We start from the raw sequence: 26726 nt of genomic DNA, 5'->3' as shown, positions 1-26726 counted from the left end.
AGGGAGGTAGTAGAGTCGCCTTCCGTGGAGGCGTTTAAGGAACGGGTGGATGAAGTGCTGAGGGACATGGTTTAGGGAGTGTTAGGAATGGTTGGACTTGATGATCCAATGGGTCCTTTCCAACCTTGTGATTCTGTGATTCTTCTGAAATTGTATGTTTTGCATGAAAGACCTTGCAGTCATGAAAAGGAAATGGAACCATCTGAACAGAGCTGGTTCTACTTTGTTCCCTGAATTCTGGAGCTGAGAAGGGCTGGAAATAGCCACCTGTTCCTTAATTATGTGCCCCAAGATAACTTTATAGCAGTGGCTTTCCCAGTCATTTGATGTTATTGGGGTTTTGCTTAAGCTCTGTCTTGAAGTGATGCACAAGATTCAGAAAATGAATCAGACGACTGATTTTGAGTTCTAAGCACAGGGAGAATGTGGATCTGCTAGAATGAATCCAGAGAAGGCCAGAAAAATCATCTGAAGGCTGGAGCACCTCCCATACAAGGGCAGGCTAAGAGAGTTGGGGTTGTTGAACCTGGAGAAGAGAAGGCTCCCAGGAGACCTTAGTGCAGCTTCCAGTACTGAGGGGGGCTTCAGGAAAGCTCTTTATCAGAGAATGCAGAGCTAGGATGAGGTGGGGATGGTTTTAAGCTGAAAGAGGGGACATTCAGATTGGATATGTTAGGAAGAATATCTTTGCTGTGAGGCACTGGCACAGGTTGCCCAGAGAAGTGGTGGCTGCCCCATCCGTGGAGGTGTTCAAGGCCAGGTTGGATGGGGCTTTGAGCAGCCTGGTCCGGTGGGAGGTGTCCCTGCCCATGGCAGGGGGTTTAGAACTGGATGGGCTTTCAGGTCCCTTCTGACCCAAACTGTTTCTGTGATTCTGTGAATATGAAATGTATTCAGATTAAAAAGGCAGTAAAACAAAGGAAACTAATTTTCTTCCACAACACCACAGACGGGAAGTGTTGTGTGGCTGACTTTAAATTTTATTAGACATGCGACTTCGGTGCTACTAGGATTTAATGTTATTTCTTCAAGAAAGAAGGAGCTTTTTCATGTGGCAGGTAGGAGATCTGTAGGTTGTTTTGCCAAAAAAAAAATATGGATAATAAATATTTATGTGAATTTGAGTGGGAAACTAGAGAAATCATCCCAACCACAGAATACTGAAGTTGGAGGGGAAACCTGGAGATTTCTGAACCAGTGCCACGCTCAAAGCAAAGACTGCTTCAGAGGTAGACTCGATTCCTCAAGGCTTGATTCAGATGAGGTTTGAATGTCTCCAAAGGAGATCTGTCCACATTTCTGGGTGAGTCTGCTTCCATCTTCCCTGTAATCCTCCTGCAGGCATCGATTGGCCACTATTATTTCCCCCTTTCACCTTCTCCTTGTGGAGGTCAGCAGTGCCCTGGGCAGCAGGTCCTGATCTGTCAGGTGTCCCAGCCTGGGTTATTACATGGGCTTACCTGGTCCCAGATGCAAGATTGGCATTTGCCTGTGGAAAAGCAGGGTGTTACGTGGGAAGGCATGTGACCCAAATTGTCTTCATTCTAAATTTCTTCCTAAGACATCTCTTTATGTCTACTACTGAAGAAGAACTTGTGAGCTGGACAGACTTTTTATTTCAAAGCAAGGAGTGTGACAGAGGTCTTACAAAACCATAAATGGCCTGGAGAGGATGGAATACCAAAGATCACTCATTCTCTTTCCTAATGCAAGGATTAGCCAGTGTCTAATGAACTCAGCAGATGGCAGGTTCAAAATGAGTGGAGGGTGATATGGCTTTACCTGCAAAGTCATTAAATTGTGGAAATCATTGCCTCAGGATGACTGAGTGGGAAAAACAAATAGGAAACACTGTTAGAAACACTACAAGAACACTTCTGGATCAGCAAGTTGCTGAAACTTTAATTACTGGGACAAAGAATGGCCTGAAGTTGTGCCAGGGGATATTAGGCTTAGATTGGATATTAGGAAAAATTTCTTTACTGAAAGAGTGGAGAAGCTTTGGAAGAGGCTGCCCAGGGAAATAATAGAGACACCATCCCTGAAGATGTTCAAAAAGCACGTGGACACGGCACTTAATGACCTGGTTTAGTAGGCACAGTGGTTGGATTTGATAATCTTAGAGGTCTTTTCCGACCTTAATGATTCTGTGATTTTTATGATTCTAAGGAAGGACACCACAACAGATTTGCTGGTCTACCTCTGTAAGAACCTAGCACTGATCACTGCTTGAGGTAGGATGCTGGTTTAGATTGGTTTAGAGTCTGGTGTGACGCAGTTCTCTTAACATTACATTACCACTGGGAGATGATAGAGATAACTGGACCTGAGTGGAGATGAAGAACAAGGTGGGTTTTCTGACCTGTCCATGCAAATCTCATAACACTTGTCTCTCTCAGCCAAACCCATCCATAAAGTGCTGACTTTAGAGAGCTGAGAGATTTCATGCTCGTTGGGAGGAGACACGCAGGCATTTTACCTCCTTGGGCTTTTTGTTACGTCTCTAGCTGATCCCGCCTGGCTTTGCTCTATGTCATTATCAAAAACTACAAAACCCCAGCTGAGTCGGCTGTAGAGGTTTGTCAAAACTGTCTTTGCTCTGCAGATCACTTCTGCCTGTGTTTCTGTATGTATTGCCCCTGCACGCAGAGTGGAATAAAAAGCTGACTTGAGACCTACTCATTTTATGCCTGAATTACTTCAATTTTCTCTGCCCGAGGCTCCTCATTCTTTTCTACTGCGTCGCTACTGGTCTGCTGAGACTCTCTCATTGCTCACGAGTTTCTCTTGCCCTCCTAAATTGATATTTTTCTCCATAAGCTCAGATTTCTGCCTAAATGTGGTCTGTCACAGAGCTAATTTCTCTTAAATCTTGCATACTCTCGTTAGGCACACATGTGCACACTAAAATCAGTTTAAAAAAAATCAGTTTCACATCTATTTTAAGCCTTTTTTTCTTGTATGTTTGTTTTGTTGGGTTTTTTTTTGCAGATGCCAAATGCATTGATTCCTGTCTGATTAAAATTAAAACCCCACAGAATATTTTCAGCATGATTTAGCAACTCATCTACAAGGATCTTGACTGGCTTAACTAAATGGTTGGTGCTCACTCGTGTGTGGAAAAGACCTCAGTGTCTTTGGATGCACATTATTTAGGTTAAATAACCTAAACACAATTTAATATTGGAGAGTTAAAAAGCAAGAGTTTAAGATGTTGCACAGCTTGAGACAATAACTACTGGGAAAAATCATGCAAGATATCTCATGGTTTTTTTGAGAAAATGTTTTGTTTCAGTGAAGCTATCATTTTTAAATTATTTTGGACATAAACTTAGAATCATAGAATCATTAAGATTGGAAAAGACCTCTGAAATCATCAAGTTCAACCATCAACTCAATATCATAATGCCTACTAGACCGTATCCTTGAAGTGCCATGCCTACATGTTTTTTGAACACATCCAGGGATGGGGGCTCTACCACTTCCCTGGGCAACTTTTGAATCGTAGAATGGTTTGGGTTGGAAGGGATCTTAAAGCCCATCCAGTTCCAACCCCCTGCCATGGGCAGGGACACCTCCCACTGGATCAGGCTTTGAGCAGCCTGATCCAACCTGGCCTTGAACACCTCCAGGGATGGAGCAGCCACAACTTCCCTGGGTGACTTGGCCAGTCACCCAATAGTTTGAGAATAGTTTGAGAACTAAGCTTTTTTTTTTTAAAGAAAAAAACAGAACTGCAACTTAAAATGACAATATGAAGAACAAAGCAAATATCAGATAAGCCTTGAGTGAAGCAATGCATCCAATTCCAACTCAAAGAAAACACTGATTTTTTTTTTTTAAGACAAATGTACCATTTTCCTTGATTCTTTGCTTAGAAGAATTCTGGGGTTTGGTTCATCCAGAATCATATTCTTTCCTCTGCTCTTTTCCTCCTGGAAAAACCACCACACGAGGAAAAAAAGAAAAAGGTATTCATGAGACTTAATTTAAAGGCTCAAACACTGTTTCATAGCTCTTCTGCAGAATACTTTAAAGCAGTGCTAGAAATATTATTAGAATAGGGATGTTAAGTGGAATTAAATAAGATTATGAAATTTGAAGGCAATTTAAGAACCCGTAATAGAGAAAATAAGTAAAACCATGCCACTATGACCTTAGGCATATAAATATACTGCAGCGGAACAATTCAGACTCTTTTTTTTCTTATACGTTGAATATGAAATGGAATGTCTCGGGGCTTTCACATCCTGACAACAGAGTCAGAATTAGCAGCTGGTTAGCTTTAATCCAGACAGCTCTGTCAAAAGGGCATAGTTAGCTCCATGGCAGGGAAGGAGCTGAGGGAGCCCAGGGAGAAATCAGACCCTGAAGCAACTTCATGTCCCAGTTGCAGGCCAGAACCAGTGACCAGCTGCTGCTAAAATGTTGTGACAGAGGAGACGATGGCCCAAAGTGTTTTCTGGTTGGAAAGGGGTTGTTTTTGATAAGCGCATTCTGAGATGGGGAAATCAGACCATGCCCTAGAAATGTGGTGTGTGGGGATTTATTGTATGGGCTTGGAAGGTGAAGCATCATGAGAAATTGCATCCACGCTAGGGAAAAGTGATGAGTAACAAGTGTACCACGGTGAACGTACGCAATCACAGGAAAGTAGAGATGTTGTGGCAAGGTTTAGCACCAGTTCATGTAGCAGCAGTGTGAAAACAAGAGTGTGAGGGTTTGCTTATGCCTTCTCCTGCCTCATTGTTTTGGTGGGGTCGCTGGTTTGCAGGGTGCAAGACCACAGGTCATCTCAAGGGCACCACTCAGGTTTCCCTGAGTAATGACAGATGTCTTTGGCAGAACAGTGAAGGATGGGTCCTTACTGCTGTCATACACCCTGGACAGTCCAGCAAGGATGGATTTTGTGTTTGTCCTGGACTGTAGAGATGCACAGCAGCCTCTGAGCAGTAAGGACTAGGGTTTGGATGGTGCTGCGAGGCATGCAATGCTCTGCCTTCAGCAGACAGCGTGCTCCTGTCACAGGGGCTCAGGTAGTCTTGCACAAACCTAACCAACACAAACATACAGACCATGAATAGAAAGTTGTTAAACATATTTATCGGTGAGTGCAGTGATAGGATGAGGGGGAATGGTTTGAAGCTGAAAGAGAAGAGATTTAGATTAGATCTTAGGAAGAAGTGTTTTCCTGTGAGGGTGGGGAGGCCCTGGCCCAGGTTGCCCAGAGAAGTTGTGGATGTCCCTTTCCTGGAGGTGTTGAAGGCCAGGTTGGATGGGGCTTTGAGCAACCTGGTCTAGTGGGAGGTGTCCCTGCCCATGGCTGGGGGTTGGAACTGGATAGGCTTTAAGATCTCTTCCAACCCAAACCATTCTATGATCTTAGCAGAATCACTTGCTATGCTACAAAGAGTTCCTGGGTAGGAAAGTGGGGGAACAGGTCCAAGGCTAAACCTTTAGGATTCATCCTGGCTGGGTTGTCCTTCAAATCTGTTTACAGTCTGATCTTTAAGCATTTCCTAGCGGAGACCCATACTACAGCTACAAAAACCTCCCCTGCTCCTATGGTGCAATTCTGGCTCCAGCTGTGAGCTTAAAGAACAACTGGACACATTGCTGTTCCTGTACCCAATCTCTTTCACTATTCCAGAACGTTCCTAATGGGCTTAAGTCAGTTTCTCTGTTGCGAATCTCCAATCTAAAATGGAGACTTTGTTAGGCTTCTCTAGTAAAAGCAAATGTTAAAAGGAAAAAAAGATAGAAATGTCTATTAAAAAGAGGAGAAGAGAGAGCACAAGAGATTTCACAGGAGAAATTTTGATTACTAAATCAAACCATGCCAGCAGTCAGCCACGACATCCGAGAGTCAACTCATGGAGTCATCACGCTGCATGATGTTGCAAGAGATGGGACTACTACTGCTCTTACTTGATAAAGAAAGTCTGTAGTAGAGGGAGGGCTTGAAACCCCTCTCCTGAGTGACCGAAGAGTCTGGCTTTGACAAAGGAATACAGATCATAAATCATACAATCATTTGGTTGGGAAAGACTTCTGAGATCGAGTCCAACTGTACCTGTCCACTACTAAACCAGATCCCTGAGCACCTTGTCTGCACGTCTTTTAAATACCTCCAGGGATGATGACTCCACCACTTCCCTGGGCAACTTCTGCCAGTGCTTGATAATCCCTTTGGTGAAGAAATCTTTCCTAATATCCAATCTAAACCTCCCCTGGTGCAACTTGAGGCCATTTCTTCTTGTCCTGTCACTTGGGAGAAATGACCAACACCCACCTTGCTACAACCTCCATTCAGGCAGTTGCAGACAGTGATGAGGTCTTCCTTCAGCCTTCTTTTCTCCAGGCTAAACAACCCCAGTTCCCTCAGCCGCTCCTCGTAACCCTTGTTCTCCAGCACCTTCCCCAGCTCTGTTACCCTTCTCTGGACATACTCCAGCCCCTCAATGTCCTTCTTGGAGTGAGATGCTCAAAACTGAACCCAGGATTTGAGGTGCAGCCTCACCAATGCTGAATAAGGGGTAAGAATGACTTCCTTGGTCCTGCTGGCCACACTGTTTCTGATCCAAGCTAGGATGCCATTGGCCTTCTTGGCCACCTTGGGAACACTGCTGGGTCATATTTAACCTGCTGTTGACCAACACAAGGACACCCACAGACACCACACTCAAAGAACTGACCCTATGGAGCAGACATCACCTGTGAATGGACAAGAGTTCGTGAGGCTGCAAAGCAAAGTTGATGCAATAAGGTTGGTGAAGAGCAGGGAGGGCTGCAGGAAGACAAGTTCTACCACCACATTAAAGTAAAAAGACAGTTTAAGTCAAAGTGACCAAAAAATCTACACCAAAAGAAAGAAATGAGTCTTTTTTTATGAAAAAAAAAAAGATACATCACTTAATGTATTTTTTCAAGCTTGCTGGACACTGTACTGAAACACTGCAAAGCTGTCAGAGGAATTATATGCCTTTTTCTGTTGTCAACCAAAGCGTGCTTTCACGAAGTCAATTAGCCACAAATTATGAACACATAAAACTTGTCTGAGAATGAATTAGAGTACAACCCAATAAGCATAACTGTCTTTGCTCACTGGTCATTGCCCTGATGAGGAGGCTGTTGGACTTTCCTATCCAACCATAAAGGAAACTCTGTGTTCATTTGTGTTCCGTTCTCCAAGTGCACCACTTTCGAGTGCTGCAGTGCTACAGTGTGAGGGGAAACAGGGTCATTGGTGTTACTGCTCTGGCGTGCAAACCTGGACATGAGCTCGGCGTGTAAAATGCAATTACATCAGAGGAAAGAGTTCATATAAGCTGGGATGGCATGAGTGCTTGGATCTACAATGGAGCCTATAGCTGCTGTCATATTCAATAGAGAAATGCAGACAATGTTGTCTTTACACAGTATATCGTGTGCCCTCCACAGACCTTAGAGCCCTTTTTGAAGGTGTAGAGCTGCAGTCTTATCGAATTGTTAGGTTTGGGGGTCTTTTTTTGTTCGGTTGGGAGGGTTTCTTTTCCTTTTTTTTTTTAATATTTTTTTAACAGATGGGGAAACTGAGGCACAGAAAGGTGTAGTGACTTGCCCACAGTTAGTGGTAGAGCCTGAACACCCCGTCTTGCTCGTGGTTTTTCAGCTCCCACCTGGGACATGGTGAGAAGGAAGGGTTGCCCACTTGTTCCCAAGGTGAGGAGAACCACAGCTCCTCCCAGAGTGAGGGGAAGGGGTGTCACTCTCAGCAGCGATGTCTGGCAGAGGGACAATGGCAAGCATGGTTTCTGCCAGGCCTGAGAGGCAAGAGAAATGAGGAACCTGAAATGAGGAGGCAGGATTTTGTTGGTGAGGCACTGAGAGAGAGGACATGGCTCTACAGGATGCACTCGTGCCTCTCTGTGGCTTTCAGGGCCTCGTGCATGCTGGCAGCTGAAAGCCTCCTATTGATGTTCCTGTACCTGCACCTCAGGAGGTTCCAGAAAGTAGTCCTCAAGTCTCGGTTAAAGAAAGCATAAATCAAGGGATTGATGAGGGAATTGGTGTAGCCCAGCCAGAGCAGAGTCCTCTCCAGCCGCAGCGGCATGCAGCTGCAGTGGATGCCACAGATGAAAGGCCGAGCTGTTGACATCAGGAAGAACGGAAGCCAGCAAAATGTGAATGCCCCTAAGATAATGCCGAGGGTCCTGGCTGCTTTCTGCTCCCGTTTGAAGATGGAAATATTCTTTCGGTCTTGCCGGAGCAGTTTGGAGAGTGTAGCGCATTCCTCCACTGCTTTGGTACGCTTGGAGCTGTGGTGGCTCCGGCTGGAGGCTTCCAGGCAGTAGACACCCTCTTCTTCATAGTGCTTGGGGATGTTCATGAAGCGATGCTTCTCAGCACTGACCTTGGCAGCTTTGTAGATCTGGCTGTACATGACAAGCATGACCGCCATGGGAATGTAGAAGGCAACCCCCGTGGAGTAGACTGTGTACCCAAAGTCCTGGCTGATGAGACAGACTCTTTCCACAGTGACATTCTTGGCCCAGCCAAAAAGAGGAGGGAGGGTGATAGAGGCAGATAGGAGCCAAACGATGAAGACCATCTTGGCCATCAGCTTCCCATTCTGTCTCACGGGGTATGTCAGCGGCCGAGTGATACCGAGATACCTGGAAAAGAGAATCAATGAATCGTAGAATAGTTAGAGTTGGAAGGGACCTTAAAGATCATCCAGTTCCAACCCCTCTCCATGGGCAGGGACACCTCCCACTGGATCAGGCTGCGCAAGGCACCTCCAGGGTGTTCAACTCCAGAAGAGTTTAAAACCATTAAGAGGTTTGCAAGGTGTGAATGCTGTTGGGTGATTTTCATTCTGAATCTTCTGGTAATACTTTGTCACAGGACAATTTTGGTCCTGGCGAAGGACCTTCTGTGAAACACATTTCACACCTCTTCAGCTCTCATCTAAACACCCTGAATGGACTATTCCACACTGCTTTCTTGCAACCAGCTTGTGCAGGACATGAGACATCACTTAACTGCTGAGTGCAATCTGAGCTCCATGTGGTTTTTTTGAGAATAAAAGTGCTTTAAAAGGATTACTTTTCCACCAGAACAAGTTTGTACAGAGAACATACAATAAATTCCAGCCAATGCATGTAATGCTCTCCAGCCTGTCGCTCTCCCAGGGAAACAACCAGGAGCGGGATGGGTGATCCGCAGAGTAATACTTGCACCAGGACTGACTCCAGATGAAATGAAGAGACTCATACCAGTATTTAATGGGAAGTGGGATGGACAACAGCCTTCTCTTAATTGGCCAGGCAACTTGAGAACTAGGGAAAGAAATACAGCCTGTAGCTGAGATGCCCTCAAGGCAAAGTGGGAGCAAGGAACAATTTTGCCTTTGGGAAGATTGAAGGGTGTGTCCTTAAGGCACAGAAAGCAAAGGTGGTGATGGGCTGTGGTGCAAGACTTTTGACAGTTGTTGACTCAAGCCTTCCTTCAGCTGATGGACTGTCTGCCTTGCAGCACTGGCACCCCTGGGAGATACCACTGTCATCAGCACACTCCATCACTCCTAACGCCATTTAGCCTGCAATAATAGGACACACTTACAGATTCCTGCAACATCTACTGGAGATGACTTCTGGCACCCAAAACAGGAGCAAAACAAACAGCTGGAGCTGTCTGTTCCCTTGCATAGCCCATAGCTCCTCAAATGATGGTGTCCAGCCCCCAGGGATTCACAAATCCTGATGCCTAGAATTAGGAGTTACCTTGTTAACTCAGCTGAAAGGAGCTGGAGACCTCATTACCTGTCAGCTCCTGGTTAGACTAAGGAGTGTATTTTTGAACCATCCTCAGCCTTGACTGAGAAGTTCATGGTGTCTAAGAAATAATGTCAACTGCTACTTGGTAAATTGCAATTGTAAACTAATAAATCAGCAGGGAGTTGGCCACTGTCATCAAATGTTCCAAGTGAAAAGCTCTTGCCTTCTATTCATTCTCAGTCAGTCCAGCAAAAGCCTCCAGCTGTCACATAGATTTCTTTTATGTTACAGCCTTTTTGATTCAAATCTGCCTTCTCTCAGGATGTAGTAGGAATTTTTAGGCAGGATCAAATCATCTCTTAATTATCTTGGATAAACTGTGTCAGCCCGAAGGGGCAGTGAGAACAGCAGCTGTAGGGATGCTTTTATGTTGAAAGCTGTTCCAGGGAAGAATTGGCTTTTCTGGCAAAACAAAAATTTCTGCAGACCATTTTATTCCTGTTGTATCCTTTTTTTTTTTCCCAACAAGCAGTCTTATTGTAGGTGTTAGGAGATTTTTCTTCTCTGATTATTTCCCTTTCCCATATCCTCCTCCAAGTTTGGAAGAAGATGGAAATAAAATTTTAAAAATTCAATTTCTCCTCCCCTTCTGACGGTTAAATAAATTCAAAGCCCAAAGTATTCTCCCCTGACTCCCTGATAAAATGAATTTGAATTAATCCACTGAGTTATTCTTTTCCTGTTTTCCTCTGTATTTTCTTCAGCTGGCCTCACTCCTGCTGTAGGAAAGAGCTATGAAAGGAGAGCAGATTTGATGTCATAGCATGGGTTGGATTAGAAGGGACCTTAAAGCCCATCCACTTCCAACCCCCTGCCATGGGCAGGGACACCTCCCACTGGATCAGGCTGCTCTAAGCCCCATCCAACCTGGCCTTGAACACCTCCAGGGATGGGGCAGCCACCACTTCTCTGGGCAACCTGGGCCAGTGCCTCACCACCTTCACAGGAAAACATTTTTTCTTAAGATCTCATCACAATCTCCCCTCTTTCAGCTTCAAACTGTTCCTCCTTATCCTATCCCTGCACTCCCTGGCAAGAAGTCCCTCCTCAGCTTTCCTGTGTCCCCTTCAGGCACTGGAAGTCATCTCTAAGGTCTCCCTGGGGCCTTCTCCAAGCTAAATAACCACAACTCTCTCACTCTATCCTTGTATGGGAGGTGCTCCAGCCCTCAGACCATCTTCATGGCCTCCTCTGGACTTGCTCTAACAGATCCATGTCGTTTCCGTGCTGAGGACTGCAGGACTGTCCCCTAGGCTGGGAGGAAACCATGCTCTACACTTACATCTCCAAGTTCAGCAGCCAAAAATCACCCCTCTGTATATCCAAGCCAAGAATTTTACGAACTAATATATGCTGTGTTGTGCGATACCCTTTCTTATGCTATTACAGGGTTTTCTTTAGAAGCCGATCCACTCAGGATTTGCTGAAACTTCAAGGAATTTACATGCTAGCCCAGCAAAATGCACAGTGACAAGACTTAAAAAGCAGGCAAAGCTGACACATTTCATCTCTGGGTGCCTTGTGCAGTCACTGCTGGAGGAAATGGGGCTGTTTTGAGGTCTTTGCTTATAATTTTGATGAGAGCCGGAAGACCTCAAAATAGGCCACCGTTTACAGCAGTGCAGGAGGAGAGATTGCACAGACACGCGATGAAATTCAAATCAAATTCTCTTGCGTTGAGCCTTTTCCTTTTAATTTGTGTGTCTTGTTATTAATCAAGTTTAGCGGTAATCAGGTAACAAAAGCCAGTTCCCAGAGCAGTGATTTACCCGTGGTTTGTGCGGCTTTGCAGGACACCCGCTGCGCAGAGCTGATTGTGTAGCCACTTGTTCCTTGTGCAATAAACTCCTTTCATGCCATCACTCCAAGTGATGCCTGGGCAGCCCTCGCTGGAGGGTAAGAGACCCCTGGTAGGAGAAGCTCCACCATCAGCCCCACAAAAGAGCAGATTTATCACATTTATTCTGTGCTCAACAGTAATAACTGAATCATTATGCCGGGGTTTAAATAGTAAAGAAAAACAAAACTTGTCCAAGGTGCCCCTATCTCCGTTCTGCATGGTACACAGGTTGGATGAGCCAAAATCAACGCAGAATTGGGCTGTCCTGGACCCCACTGTTTTATCACAAACTCATGCCTCGTCTGGGCCAAATCAGGTCTGGTGTCCAAGCTGATGCTGCGCCTGCTGAAAGAGAGGCAACCTTTGTGTGGAGGATGCAAAAGGCAGCTGGAGGCTACAGCAGCCTCTGCCTTCATCTACCCATGCCTTAAACCATTGCTCCCAGACCTTCATCCCCTCCCCCCCAAATACCTGATGGGGAATTCAAGCGGTGAGAGGGCAATTGCTCCATATACATCTCTAGTTTGGAAAAGAGAAGAAGAGCGAAGGTTGTATTTTGAGTGGGAGGAGAACTGGCGGGCAGAGGGAAGGGGATGGACAGTCCTGCTGGCTGCACCCACTTTGGCTGAGGGTGGGAAGAAGGGCATGCTTCAAGTGCCGGAGAGCATCCTAAGGATCCTTAGGATGCATTCCAGCTCACTTGAGATACAGTGCAGGGACTTATCCAGCCTGGGACATGTTTGCATCAAGGATACAGGAGAGGCGATCCAGAAAGATGCTGTGCAGGTTTCATCCCACCGGCTCTTTCGGGATGCATCGTTTTTACTGAGGACAATGCCAATTTGGAGAATGCAATCTGATTTTGTGTAGAAAAATACTTGCCAGGAAGATGCAGCAGGGCTGCCTGCGAAACGGGAGGAGGATTTTTTCCTGCTCTAGGAAAGCCTGAAGTGATATGTGGGGTTTGGGGAACTTCATTTTATCAGCTGCTTGGCATTTTTACGCAGAGCTTCATCAAAAGCTGAGCAGCCCCAAGGGTTTTGTTGTTGTTTTGGTTCGTGGCAATAAAGAATCTATAACACTGGCAGGATTTTATATAAGAAAAAAATGCAAGAGAAAGACAGATGTTTCCAGCCTTTTGCTTATTTTTGATTTAAAAGGAAAATCAATCCAAGCCCCCTTCAGACAAGAGTGGTTCTATCAGCTTCAATCAAGAGGCTTTTAAAAAGCGCTCTACATTAATAATCAATAGTAGCAGCCTACATTTTAATAGTACTCATCGTCTCGGGCAAACCAAGCATCCTTTACATCTAAGCTAACCTAAATATGAGGACACTTCAGCCATCAATAAAAACACAATCTTCTTTTTGGCAGAACAGGCAGCTGCCTAACAGTGCTGACCAAGTTGGCATTCAGGCCAGAATTAGAGAAGGGATTTATATTTCCGAGAAGGGCCAGTGCTGTTCCTCTTCTTGCTTGCAGGGCAGGAGGAGCAGCTTGCCATTGGCACTGGTGGAAACGTCAGTTAATCCTTCACTGAGGTGACCCACAATTTCGCCTCTTTTGGAGCAGGTATTTCATGCTCTCTGCAAACTCAGCTATTCTGGGTGGTGAGGCACTGGCACAGGTTGCTCAGAGAAGTTGTGGTTGCCCTGTCCCTCGAGGTGTTCAAGGCCAGGGTGGATGGGGCTCTGAGCAGCCTGAAGGTGCCCCTGCCCATGGCAGGGCGGTTGGAATTGGATGATCTCTTAGGTCCATTCCAACCCCAAATTCTATGATTCTGTTATTCTATGATTCTCTTGCTTTAGCTTTGTGGTTGGCTTTGCTTTATATCAGCATAGAAACTGAACACTGTGCTTTTGGAGATGTTTCCATCAAGAGTTAACCCCAAAATCCTGCCCATCCCAAGGCTGCGGGGAGGCTGTGATCGAGGCATAGTCCTGGATCTATGTTCTTCCTCAATCTACCTCCATCCAGTGCCTGGTGGAAGCAACACGGATGACAGGTTGATGTGGAGTAATGAGAGCTTACAGGATGCTCAAGATACTGCTCCAGGGTATCTCACAGCCCATTCCTGGGTGCCCTCAGGGCAGAAGCAGCAGGACAGTACCCTAGTCACCTTTGTGCATCAGAGGACATCCCAATTATCACCTTTTTCTGCTGGTGCCCTGGTATGGAATGAGCCCACCAGCCCCTTGCACTTGCAGCATGCTCTTCCTCCCATTTCCAGCTGAACTGGGCACAGCAGGGAGGACTGTCCACACCCTTCCCTCTGCCCTGCCGGTCCTCCTCCCACTCAAAATACTTCACTCTTTTTCTCTCTTCCCAGCTAGAAACACATCTTGAGCAACTGCCCTTTCACCACTTAAATTCCCCATCAGGTATTTGGTAGGGGGGGAATAAAGGTCTGGGAGCAAACGGTGATGCTGCAGCCCAGCTGAGCTCCCAGCAGGGCTTTCTCCCTGCGCAAACACACTCAAGGGACGAGCCTGTGCCAGAAGTTTCTGCTCTGTAGCAGCCTCTTATATCACAGGTTTTCCTGCCTGACCCTGATGAGAGTTCTAAAGCCATGTGCTCCCTCCATCGTCCCCTTTGCTGCAGTCCCCTTTTCCTCTCTGATGTTCAAAAAGGATGGTTTGCATGACCAGCAGCTGGAGAAGGTACAGAAGAAATGAGGAGGTGTTTGAGAATCTTGTGAGATGGAGAATGGGACCCTGTCCCTGTGGGATGGGATGGTTTCCCCTTCCTACAGCTTGCAGCATGAATTTTGGACCTAAAGCTGCTCCACACCCGGGCTCCTCAGAGCCACACGAGCTCATCTGTGTGAGATGGGCAATGATGTTCCCTCAGAGAGGTGTGGGGTTGCTGGAGACAAAAGAATCACACCCACGAGTGCCTCCAACATCACCCAGTTCAGAGCGATCCTCCTTGGCTGGGTGACCAGTGGGTGCAACTTAAATCAGTCGTAGGGCTGCTCCTATCTAAACTGGGGGGTTCAGCCATGCAGATGCAAGTCTTGTCCATCCTACACTGAGCCGTTTCCTCCCTGCTGTCTTCCCTGTGGCACTCAGCACAGCCCAGGATTTGGCCTCGGCACCTGTGGACCCCTCCTATGCTGGTGTCTACACCTTCCCAGAAGAGTCCTACCCTGTCCCGTTCCAGTGGGGAAAGAAGGAAAGATGGACCAAAGCCAACCCGAGGCACTTCCCTGCATGGCATCCTTGGATCTTTCCAAGGAAAATAAAGGGAAAAGCGAAAAGAGAGAGAAGGGAAGAGATGGGGAAAGGGAAAAGGGAAGGGAAACTGTTAAAGCAAAACTAATCTGATTAATGTGCAGCTGCTTCCCAGCTCCTCACTCATCAAGAGGAAACGTTCACATATTCCATCACTGCATTTAAACTCTCCCTTCTAACAGGGACAGACTCTGTCAGCTCTGAATACATCTTTTTTATTACGAACAGGCATTTTATTAAAACAAAGCGAGTTCAGCAACAGAGCTAGACCCTGCCCCATGGCCTCGGAGTGATTTTACTTTCTAACCAGCAGAACTGAGCTGATCAGGGCCGTGGAGCAAAGAGCAGCTCGCAGAGGAGCAGTAGGCTGTGGGGGGTGAGGGCTTCTGAGCAAGAGTTGCCATTTCCTTGCCAGGGATAACGTCAGTCACCAGCAGCAGGATTTTTTTTTCCCTGCCCTTTCTGCTTTGTCACAGGGTTTCACACCTGGGGAGGGTGGGAGGATGCTGAGGGATGTCGTATAGCTGAAGGCAACTTATCGTCTCTCTCCCTTTTCTCTTATCACAAACCTAGCCTGGTGCAGCGGTGCCAGCGTAAACCCAAACCAACCTCCTGAGAAAGACAGTGTGCGCGTCAGATCTGGATCCGGCCCACTGGCTCGTCAGTGCAATGTCCCTAATGACGCAGGCTGCTAAAATTAGACCCATGGGGGTGCTGACTTGCCCAAGTCCTGCCAGTTTGCCAGATGGGCTTAGCCTTTCCCTACTGACCCCAGGTGTGAGAGACAAAGCCAGCAAATCCTCACAAATGCCTGCACTGGGCTAAATCAGGGATTTTGGGGATTTAGGATGAGGTGGGAAGGGTTGCTGACATCCTTAGCCAAGGCACAAGTCCAGGGAGCAGCAGAGCATCCCACAGGACTGGGCTTCAGAAGCTCTGTTATCTGGATTTTTCAATATGTTTTTGTTGTTGTTGTTGTTGTTGTGTTTTTGTGGTCCAGCCTCTTTCCATGGGGAAGGTTAGGACAAAGGTCCATCCTCTAGCCTCTGTTCCCCAAGCCAAGGAAGAACAATGTGAAGCACCTCACTTGAGGGGAAGGACTAAGCAAGTAACTTACAAAAGTTACTTGAGAAAGCACCTTAAGCCCAGCTCCTCCAAAGAGACCGAGGCATCTAATTCACGCAGAAAGCCTTCAGCAACTCTATTCACCTGGAAAACACACATGGAAACACCAATCCAACCAGGAACGTGATTCTGGTGGTCCTCAACCTCCAGCAACTCCCCTATATTTGAGCCCACCTGAATATTTGGTGGGTGCCTTGACCTTCCTTACCTGTCCACGCTGATGATGCACAAGGTCATGATGGAGGCGGTGCAACACATAACATCCATGGCGATAAACACATTGCAAAAAACCTTCCCAAAGAGCCACTCTCCCCCAACCAGGTCTGTGATGGTCACAAAAGGCATGACAGCGAAGGCCACCGACAGGTCAGCGGCTGCGAGAGAGACCACCAAGTAGTTGGATGGCTGTCGGAGCTTCTTGACGATGCACACAGAGATGATGACCAGACCGTTGCCAGCAATGGTCATGAGGATTATGATGGAGAGCACAGCTCCAATGACAATCTTCTCAGTGTCCCCATAGAGCAGGATCTCCTTGCCACAGTCCGTTGTGTTGGTGATGTTGGAGGACGGCACATGTGGCTCAGCTGGGACGGAAGGTTCCTCAGTCATGAATGCATTTGGGAGTGATTTCTGAGCTGGGTGCTGCTGCTCTGCGTTCTCCACAAAGAGAAGATGGTGCTCCAGAAACCGCCTGGGGCTGGCCCTTAGCAACATGCTCTGAGTTCACCGCAGCGGGCAATGGCACGAGTTTTCTCCCAGCAATGACACCTCCAGTGACAAACCAGAACATTTTATCACATATGGGCTAAGAAAATAATATCTCCCCACCCTACAACCCCATCTCTTGTTTCCCAAAGCTGTTGCTGGATCTCACATGCTCAGCAAGAAGCTGCTTCACAAGCCTGCTTAAAGACACACAGTTTGCTGGAGGATGCTCGGAGGAAGCTCCTCTCTACTTTTAAAGGAGCACGAGCTACCCAGTCCACCTGCAACGGCTGCCTGAACGCCTGTGTGCTGTTACAGCAGCACAGATATCAGCAGCTGATTGTAACTGCCCATGTGAAGGTGTTCCTGCTGAGCTGTGCTGCTTGTCCTGCACTTCTGTGCATCCATACATTTAATCCCCCACGACTACATGCATATTCCTGCAGGTGGATCTAGAAGAGCATGTGATAACACAAGTCCCAGCCACACACGTGTGCACACACACATCTCCGGCGGCATCTCCTGCATGCATTAACACAAAAACTTCAAAGCTGTGACTATAAATCCATGCACATGGCACGCAGAGGCAACGCTTGACTGTAGAGATGCAGAGGAGCGCAGCGCAGAGATGCAGCTCAGTGGGACCGTACTCATCACACGCAGCATCCTCGGGGTACCACACACACAGGTGAGGGTCAGGGCATCCCAGCCTATGCCTGGAGCTGTGAGCATCACCACCACACACACACAGGTGAGGGTCAGGGCATCCCAAACCCATTCCCGGAGCTGTGAGCATCACCACCACCCTCACAACACAGACACCCGCAGAGCAGCCACCCTTCTCCCACCTCCGGGTTATTCAACCCTGTAAGTGTTTCCCAGCCATCAGGAGGGAAACTTTAGGGCAGGGCTCACCCCTCTGCAGGGCTCCAAGCATCATGCCCACAGTGCAGCCTCCTCTTTTTTGTTTCAGAGCCCCTTTTCCTCTCGAAGGGAGTTTAGTGCAAACCAAAGAAGGATTGCAAGCCCTTCCATCCCTTTTCAGCTTCCCCCTCCCAGCTAAGATGGGGGTCTGGGAGTTACCTGTGCCGAGGGGGTGAGACATCCTCCAGGAGAGCCCTTGCAAGCTCCGGGCAGGCGAGAAAGCAAAGAGCCACCCCCGGAGCATCCTTCTCCCCGCCTCGCCAGTCCCTCCTCCCTCCCTCCCCTCGCCTCTCCCCGGGCAGGGACCCAGATGGTCCTTGGCTCTTTCTGAGCCCCAGGGAGGAGCAAAGAGCAGGGAGGGGGAGCCCCAGCTGGGTCCTGCAGCCCCCCCCGAAACCTGCAGAGATGCGGAGGAGAAGCGTGTGAGGACCTCGAGGGAAAGGCTGAAGTTGGGAAGATGCCTTTGAACGCCTTCGCGCAGCAGCGCAGCCAGGGGTACAGGGCAAGTCCATTCCCAAAGCGGCTTTCCCTCTTATTTATTATTATAAATAATAATAAGAGAGGGTTTCTTTCCCTGCTCCGTGCGTTTTCCCACCCCTCTGCCTGTAGGAGGTCCCGTGTTCATTCAGCTCCGCACTAAAGAGCAGCAAAAAAGCCAGGGAGAGGCAGATCTCTAAAGAGAAGCCTTTCCCTTATCCTGGTAAAATTAAGAATAAACAAACCAGGGAAGACCATGCAGAGATCCACATCTATTTCCCTCTCTGCCAACTATTTCACGGGTGCTCTGGTACTGAGATTGCTCCAGCACTTCAACCCACGGCATCAGACAGCTGCTGTTTGCTCCTCCCGGGTGGAAAGAAGCAGAGCAGGGTCTCCTTCTGCATTGGTTGCTCCTAAAAGCTGTTCCCCCATGGGCTCAGCCCATCTGCTGCCTCCCGGGACTGTGTGGGGCAAAAGCCCCATGCTACACCCCTCAGGGCAGTGGGTGTTTAATCAGGAGAGGTGCAGGCAGGCTTGGAAAGTGGTTCCTGCTGCCCTGCCCCACGCTAAGCACTTCTGGAGTGGGATGGGAATCTCCATCCTTGGTGCCACCAGCTCTCTCGTCCATTCCAGGGCTGGACAAACACCCCGGCACCCTCCAGTGCTCCCAGGGACAGCACAGAGGGTTGATAAGGGGGGGAAAAAAACCCTTTAAATCTCTTTAGATTATAGAATCACAGGATGCTTTCAGTTGGAAAGGACCTTAAAGATCATCCAGTTCCAACCCTCCTGCGGAACACTGTATGAGTGCAGGTCAGAGTCAGCACCAACCCCAAGAGGTTTTTGGGGGCAGATGTTCTCTGTGAAAGGACATCTGCAAGGAAAGCTCCAGAGAGCTGGAGCAGGGCTGCTAGGACTGTGCTTAACACCAGGGTTTCTCCTTTGCTGCTCAAGCATCGCAGTGTGTGTGGGAGGCTGGCTGAAATAGCTTCCTCACCAGGGCACGCTGTGATGAAGCTCTGGCTTTTATACTCTTTGCACGATGGGTGGCTTTTTCTTTTTTTTCCAGCCCCTTCAAAGGTGTTGACTTTCCAGGATGGGATGGAGCTGACACAGAAACACAACCAACAAACCCCGTGCAACCTGGGGAGTGAGAGGTGCTTCGGGGATCAGGTTTTGAACTCACCAATATTTGGTGAAAAATTATGCCCAGTATTTCCAAACAGAAAGAGGGGGGGGAGGAAGGGAAGGGCACAGGAAGGTCATGGACCTGTTGGAGCAAGTCCAGAGGAGGCCACAAAGATGATTCAAGGGCTGCTATGAGGAACAGCTGAGAGAGTTGGGGTTCAGCCTGGAGAAGAGAAGGCTCTTGGGAGACCTTAGAGCACCTTTTCTAGTACTGAAAGGGGCTCCAGGAAAGCTTAGGAGGGACTTCTTGTCAGGGAGTGAAGGGATAGGATGAGGAGGAACAGATTGAAGCTGAAAGAGGGGAGATTGTGATGAGATCTTAAGAAGAAATGTTTTCCTATGGGGGTGGTGAGGCCCTGTTCCAGGTTGCCCAGGGAAGCTGTGGCTGCCCCATCCCTGGAGGTGTTCAAGGCCAGGTTAGATGGGGCTTTGAGCAGCCTGACCCAGTGGCAGGTGTCTATGCCCATGGCAGGGGCGTTGGAACTGGATGATCTTTAAGGTCTCTTCCAACTCAAACTATTCTTTGATTCTATGATCTGCAGAACTCTTTGCTGCAGGACAGAAATATTCCACAGTCTCACACCCCAGACAAATTGATCCATGAATAAAGCCATCCCCTAAGGATCTGCTCTTACATGCCAAGGCAGTTTGTTGCCAGATGCCTGGAGAGTTTCGGAAAACCATCTGCGCACGAGGTGCTCTACTTTCCACCTCTGGGACCAGGGTTAGGAGGAAGGATACAGGGTGGGGGACAAGCAGAAGGGTTTTTTCCAGCTTTCCTGGAAGTTGCCTTTGGGAGACTAGTGCAGTGAGCAGCCCCTGTGTGCTAGCAGGGAGAAAGCAGGGAGGTGCTTTTATCTCTCAATGCACCTCTGGGAAGCAACCGGCTTATGCAAGCGATCAAGTTCATGGCCTGAAAGAGGAAGGGAAGAGAGAAGCTGCTTATAAAGGTGATGATATTCATGATCCCTTTGTTCTGGCTGACCCTTTACCTGTGGCAGAGCTCCCAAATCCTCCAATAGCTTCAGGGAGCAGAATTAACCTCCTTGTCTCCCATTCCAGCCCCATTTCCATAGGATACAACTTATATCTTAGAATCGTAGAATGTTTTGGGTCGGAAGGGACTTTAAAGCCCATCCAGTACCAACCCTTGTGCCATGAGCAGGGACACCTCTCACTGGATCAGGTTGCTCAAAGCCCCATCCAACCTAGTCTTAAACACCTCCAGGGATTTACTCCCTTCTGAAACCCCTGCAAGTCTGGCACCTCCAGAGGAGGATTCCTCCACCCCAACACTTTCTAGGTGGAATGAGCAGCTTGGATATTTTGGGGAGCATCAAACTCCCTGGAAAACCAAGGGCAGGGCGCTGCCGGCCAGCTCAATGGACAAGCCTTGAGCAGATACATGGCACATTCCCTGCATTGGCTGATTTTGGGGAGGGCAGTGGGAAAATGCCAGTTTTTGAGTGAAGGAAAGATTAAAAATAGTAATTATTATTACCTTCCCTAAAAATCATAATACAGCATTTCTCCATCTGGAGGCTGTGATGACCTCGTTAAGACATTTGATCCTGGGCCACGCTGGGAAGCACTAATTGCATTTAATGGTGATTAGGGAGGTAACCGTAGCTTGCTTTCTTTGGTTAAGAAGAGAGCACAGATTCGGAGGAGTAGGGATGTTGCTGGAGAAAAACGAACGCCAAAGAAAATTGTCCTTGCAAGATAAAGCTGAGAAGTTGAAGAATAGCCGAAGTTTTCCTCCTCAGTCTTCAGGCAGATGAGAGATCAATAAAGTCCTCCCACTGTGTCTGATTCTCACAGTGCCCAGACGCGTTCTTCCATCTTCGTGTACAAACAGCCATTAAAGTGGCTATTTTATTAACTATTAATTGTTAATATTACACCCTATTAACTCTAATGGCAAGATAATAGGCACAGTTATTAATATGCAAATTCTGAGAAATCTCATTAGCTCCAAGGTCCTCAACCTCTCGATGTTTTCAGGACTAGAGTCCCAAGGCAATCTTCACTGTATCGCAGGTGTTGACATTTCTCCATCCAAGCAGGCAGAGCCTACCCAGATGGATAAAATTAATCACTTGACACTATCAGCTTTCAAGCAGCGTCACTAAGGACTGATCCTGCCTCAAGAGAAGTTACCGTGGAACTGGTCTGGGTATCTAAACCCTCTCTAATTTAGAAACAGAGGGGCTTAACCCACCTTCATAGCAGGAGGGCCAATAACCTGACCATATGCAGACACTGTCATGTTTCTTCCGCGGGTGTGATCAGGAATAATGATGACTGAGATGTTCCAGAGACCCAAACTGCTCAAAGCAGCTCCTCTTCGTGGGCATATGTCCCGCTTTCTCTCTGAGGCTTCCCCCTCCCAAAGACAGCCCCATGTCCTCCTGATAATCGTGAAGCCCAGCTCCCCAGAGGTGTTCACCCAGCACACATCATCTCAGTATGGTGGGAACGTGGTTCTGAAGAGATTATTTGGTCATGCAGACATCAACCTCTTGACTTGGGGGTCCAGCCCAAGGCAGCCGGTGTCAACCCCTCAGCTTGTGGCTTTGGGAATGAGGCTGGCAGAGGTCTGCAGCAAATTAACCAGAGCTTAAAGGGGAAATTGAGGCACTTGAAAGGCCCAAGAAGGCAATGAAGCTCTGCATTTAAACTTCCAAACCACACGTATCCTTCAAAATCAACCCACAATTTTAAGGACAACAGGTGCTCGAAGAAGAGTCCCTAAAAAAGACACAATTGACATGGAACAGTTTTCATTGAATCAGGACAGGTGTCACCTTCCTATCCCTCTTCCAAAGCATGAAGCTCAGCCCATGTGAGCATTCCTGGACCCTCCCACCTCTTTGGTTTCCCTCTACACCGCAGCAGCAACATAAGGAATTGCCTCCTTGCAGAAACTCATCCTCTAGAAAACAGCCAAATAGCAAAAGCACAGAGAGGGAACACTGCTCTAAGTGTCCTGTGGGGACCAGAAGACCATTCCCATAATAGTCACATCAGTAGCCAAAGGATTTCAGCAAAGGGATCCAATCAACAAAGAGCTTTCTGCCCCAAATCCTTTTTCTGTAAAGGGGAAAAACAACGCAGAATTGATAAATTAACAATCTATCTGTGACTTAAAACCTGCAGAGTTAAGTCTTTGGTTTGTTTTTTCTTATTGGATCTCCCCAAAATAGAAAAAAAACCCAAAACCTTTCTGAATTTCCACTTATTTACAAAGCCACCCCAAGCATTTTGCTTTTTGAGCACCTGGGAGGCAATTAGGAACCTGGTAGGAAGACGCCACCCCAAGGAGGCATCCAAATATCTCATCTCAAAAAGATGCAGTTAAAAAAGAGAAGGGGAATTAATGCTGTCAGCCGCAGCCACGCTCCCTCTGCTGGAGTCTGCACAGTCAGCAAGCAGCTTCTAGTGTTTAAATATCCCATGATTTGCAAAGTTTGGTTACCTGGGAGAGTTCTCAAGGAATTATTTCTGTGCCCCATGGCCACTAAAGCCGGGGCATGCCGTGTGCTGTCAGCACCAATACCTCATCCCCATGTCCCGAACAGATCGAACTGCCCCAGAGGAGGATGGGGATGAGCTGGAGGGATGTTTGCTGCTGGATTGGATTGAGGTGGGCAAAGAAGAGACCCTGACAGCAAAACTTTGGCTTGCACAACCCCGTCATCCGCCCTGAAGCTGCTTATGGTGGGTGCTAAAAGGATTTTGGCAGGGGGGTGGTTGTGTTGATGAAGCTAGACTAAAAATAAGGAAGGAATTCTTCACAGTGAGGGTGGCACAGGTTGCCCAGAGAAGCTGTGGCTGCCCCATCCTTGGAGGTGTTCAAGGCCAGGTTGGATGGGGCTTTGAGCAGCCTGATCCAGTGGGAGGTGTCTCTGCCCATGGCAGAGGGGTTGAAATTAGATGATCTTTAAAGTCCCTTCCAAATCAAACCAATCTCTGATTCTATGATAAGCTAACAGAGAAAAATCAAAAAGCTTGGAATAAGATAGGAAAGGGGGAAAATGAATGATTTAGCTGAAGTTTCCAACACAAATCCTCTATCCCTGCAGCTCTGGCTTAGAGCTGTAGCCACCCTCTTGCCAGACTTTTATTACTGAGCTGGTATCATTAGCACTCATTGTTTATTCAAAGCGATGGACGTGCAGCATTTACGCCCACTGCTCTCACCATCTCCAAGGGCTCGGGTCGAGCCTGATTTAAGTATCTGCAGTGAGATAGGTGCTGATTTGGGGTTTTTTTTTGCTCAGATGGAGTCATACAGTGCTGAACCAGCACCTCTTGATGCAACGGACTGGTGTTACACCTCCAGAGCATCCAAATTCAAGAGGGAGAGAAGCAGGTGATGCAGAGCAAGCACTTCTAGCCCAGCCTTTTCTAAAAGCCAGCAGGATATGTCCATCTAGGGAGAAGTAAGTAGAGGGGAAGTTGTTTCAGGACATCATAGCAAACCTAGAGCCGGCAATATAAGTTGTGCCTACAGACAGGTGAGTTCGCAGCACTCTGGCTTGCTCACAGTTTCTCCATACACTTAGAGCAAACCACCAAAGGAAAAGCTTGGTGCATGCTTCTCTGGTCCATAGTTTTGGGCATGAGTGATGCACGAAGGCAGTTGCTTTCTGCTTGGGATCAGGGGCTGGTTAAGTTTACATCAAGCCCTGCACCCACCAGCTCTCCACTTTGACCTTGGGGTTCTCCATGCTTGGTGATGAGGTGGGTTTGAGGAACTTTAAAGGTTGCAGATGGGTGGGTTGGTGAGCAAACATTACAAATGGTTTGCAAATGAAATCCTCCTTGTCTTCTTTCGTCTGTCCCCTAGATGGCACCTGTTCTCAGCAGATTAAATCCCTGCTGAAAACCAGGAGGTTTTGAAGCCTGGGAAGGCTCAGGGCTGCAAACTACTTGCCAGTAAATGAACAAACAAATATTCATAAAGGCTTGTGGTGATAGGAGGAGGGGGAACGGGTATAAACTGGAGAGGGGCAGATTTAGGCTAGACATTGGGAGGAATTTCTTCACCATAAGGGTGGTGAGACACTGGCCCAGGTTTCCCAGGGAAGTTGTGGCTGCTCCATCCCTGGAGATGTTCAAGGCCAGGTTGGATGGGGCATTGGAGCAGCCTGATCCAGTGGGAGGTGTCCCTGCCCATGGCAGGGGGGTTGGAACTAGATGTTCTTTAAGGTCGCTTCCCACCCAAACTATTCTATGATTCTATGAAACAAAAACCCTATCCAAAACACTAAAGAAACACCTATTATTAATGGCTTTTTTGGCTCTTACACCAATAACTCGAGATACCTGACCCCTTCTTGACTGCAAGATTTCTACTGCTTTCCTTTCTGGTCCATCTCTGGGTGCTTAATCCCTCCCAAAGGCAGTGGCCAAGGGCTTGTAACCCTTTCCTCACTTGCTGTGCTGCAGTGGCAGATGTGCACTGAGTGCAGTGTTGGACCCTTTCTGATCTGGATTACCCTGGAAAGATATTTCAGTCCTTTATAGGGCTGGGAAGCGCAGGGGGGAATATGACTTTTCAGTTTAAATCAAAGCAGGTCATGAGAAGCAGGGCTACAAAGATGATCCCAGGGCTGGAGCACCTCCCATACAAGGACAGGCTGAGAGAGTTGGGCTTGTTCAGCCTGGAGAAGAGAAGGCTCCGAGGAGATCTTATAGTGACCTTCCAGTACCTGAAGGAGCTACGAGAAAGCTGGGGAGGGACTGTTTACAAAGGCTTGTAGTGAGAGGATGAGGGGCAATGGGTATAAACTGGAGAGGAGCAGATTTAGACTGGACGTTAGGAAGAATCTCTCCACCAAGAGAGTGGGGAGGCACTGGCACAGGTTGGCCAGGGAGGCTATGGCTGCCCCATCCCTGGAGGTGTTTAAGGCCAGGTTGGATGGGCCTTGGGCAGCCTGAGCCAGTGGGAGGTGTCCCTGCCCATGGCAGGGGCGTGGATCTAGATGATCTTTAAAGTCCCTTCCAACCCAAACTATTCTCTGATTCTATGGTTCTAAGAAGGAAAACGTATTGACAAATGCATGTCAGTTTGAGGAAAGCCTGGTTGCAGCCACTCTGAATAACCTTTTTTCCCCTGTCCTCCATATCAAGACATAGGAGAGCGCAAACACACAGATCCTGCTCCTCTTTGAACTGTTTGTCCATGCAATTTTGGGCAATGGATATTTAAACTCTCCTGCAAAGCTCCCGGCAGTGCATTGCATGTGTGTCACGGTGAGAAAAGAAAGGGGAGGGGGGGAAACATGCCCTCATCCAACCCCTTCCTTCCCCACCTTACATCAGCACCAAATACCACTGATATTTAAATCAATTATTATTAGACATCTGCTTTGAATGGGGGCACTTTGCACCTCGCAGGGTTCTGGCCTTGCCAGGGTGCCTGCAGTTGGAGGAAGATGCCCATCAGCTAAAAAACCCCACGCAGTGACAGCCAGAAGGTGACAAACATGACCGGCTCATCCCCACCTCTCTGCTCCCTTTCACCCACCCAGAGGGGCTCGCTGCATCCTCAGGTGTTTGTTGTCCTGGTGTAGCGTGGAGCCTTTTATTATATCTCCCTCCCAAAGGTGCTTTTCAGCCTTCCCAGCTTTCCACAGGCCAAGCAGGGACCTCAGGGCTGTCCCTGGGGAGAGACTTTCATGGGCTGGAGAAAGACAGCTGCCATGAAGAGATCACAGGCCCAGGTGACATCGGGGCTCCCAGAAAGTGTTTGTTCCTGGATGGGTGCACAACCACATCTTACCCATTTTTCAGTCTTGTTCTCGTGATCTCCACAGAATGGTTTGGGTTGGAAGGGACCACCAAGCTCATCCAGTTCCAATCCTCTGTCATGGGCAGGGACACATCCCACTGGACCAGGCTGCTCAAAATCCCATCCATCTTGGCCTTGAACTTCTCCTTGGAGATGTGGATCATTCTCAGGCTCCCATAAAACACTAGATTTTGGGTTTATATCTGGTTTGGATGATGCCAAAGAAGATAAAACTACGAGGGCAGTGCTATGCAGGTCCAGATGCTCCCAGTGCACCATATCAGGTAAACGGTGCAGTTACTTCTTAGGCTTCCCCATTAAAGGATGAAGGAATTCCATTTTTGGCTCCCCAGACTCCCGTGGGACAACACCTGTCCATACACTCACAGTTAAGGTGCTTAAAAGCTAGAAATGTCAAGGATTACAGAAAATCTCAGCTACAGAGGTCCCCACGTGTCACCAGAGAAATACCTCCATCAGCACATACGAGAGAAGTCCAGGCTGTGCTGGGGAGCTTGAGGTTAAATAAAGGACACTGATTAGTCACAGAGTAGAAATATATAAACAGTACATTTCTTTTTATTTTGTTTTTAAATACAGAGTTTCCTTAT

The 26726-nt window shown here is 47.7% G+C and overlaps 1 protein-coding gene across 1 annotated transcript; it reads right to left on the bottom strand.

Annotated features, from left to right (window-relative positions):
* Positions 1–7594: 7594 nt before the first annotated feature.
* LOC104064521 (5-hydroxytryptamine receptor 7) lies at positions 7595–17903 on the bottom strand. The gene is made up of 3 exons (XM_009566870.2): positions 17808–17903; positions 16225–16787; positions 7595–8654 (listed from the first exon to the last, which is right to left on the bottom strand). The coding sequence occupies exons 2-3, from the start codon at positions 16731–16733 to the stop codon at positions 7883–7885; spliced, it is 1281 nt and encodes a 426-aa protein (XP_009565165.1). The 5' UTR covers positions 16734–16787; positions 17808–17903; the 3' UTR covers positions 7595–7882.
* Between the last annotated feature and the right edge of the window lie 8823 nt (positions 17904–26726).

The sequence above is a fragment of the Cuculus canorus genome, chromosome 4, assembly GCF_017976375.1.
Source record: "Cuculus canorus isolate bCucCan1 chromosome 4, bCucCan1.pri, whole genome shotgun sequence".
Lineage (NCBI taxonomy): Eukaryota > Metazoa > Chordata > Aves > Cuculiformes > Cuculidae > Cuculus > Cuculus canorus.
The sequence above is the reverse complement of the archived record's forward strand: the minus strand, read 5'-3'. Positions and strand labels throughout refer to the sequence as shown.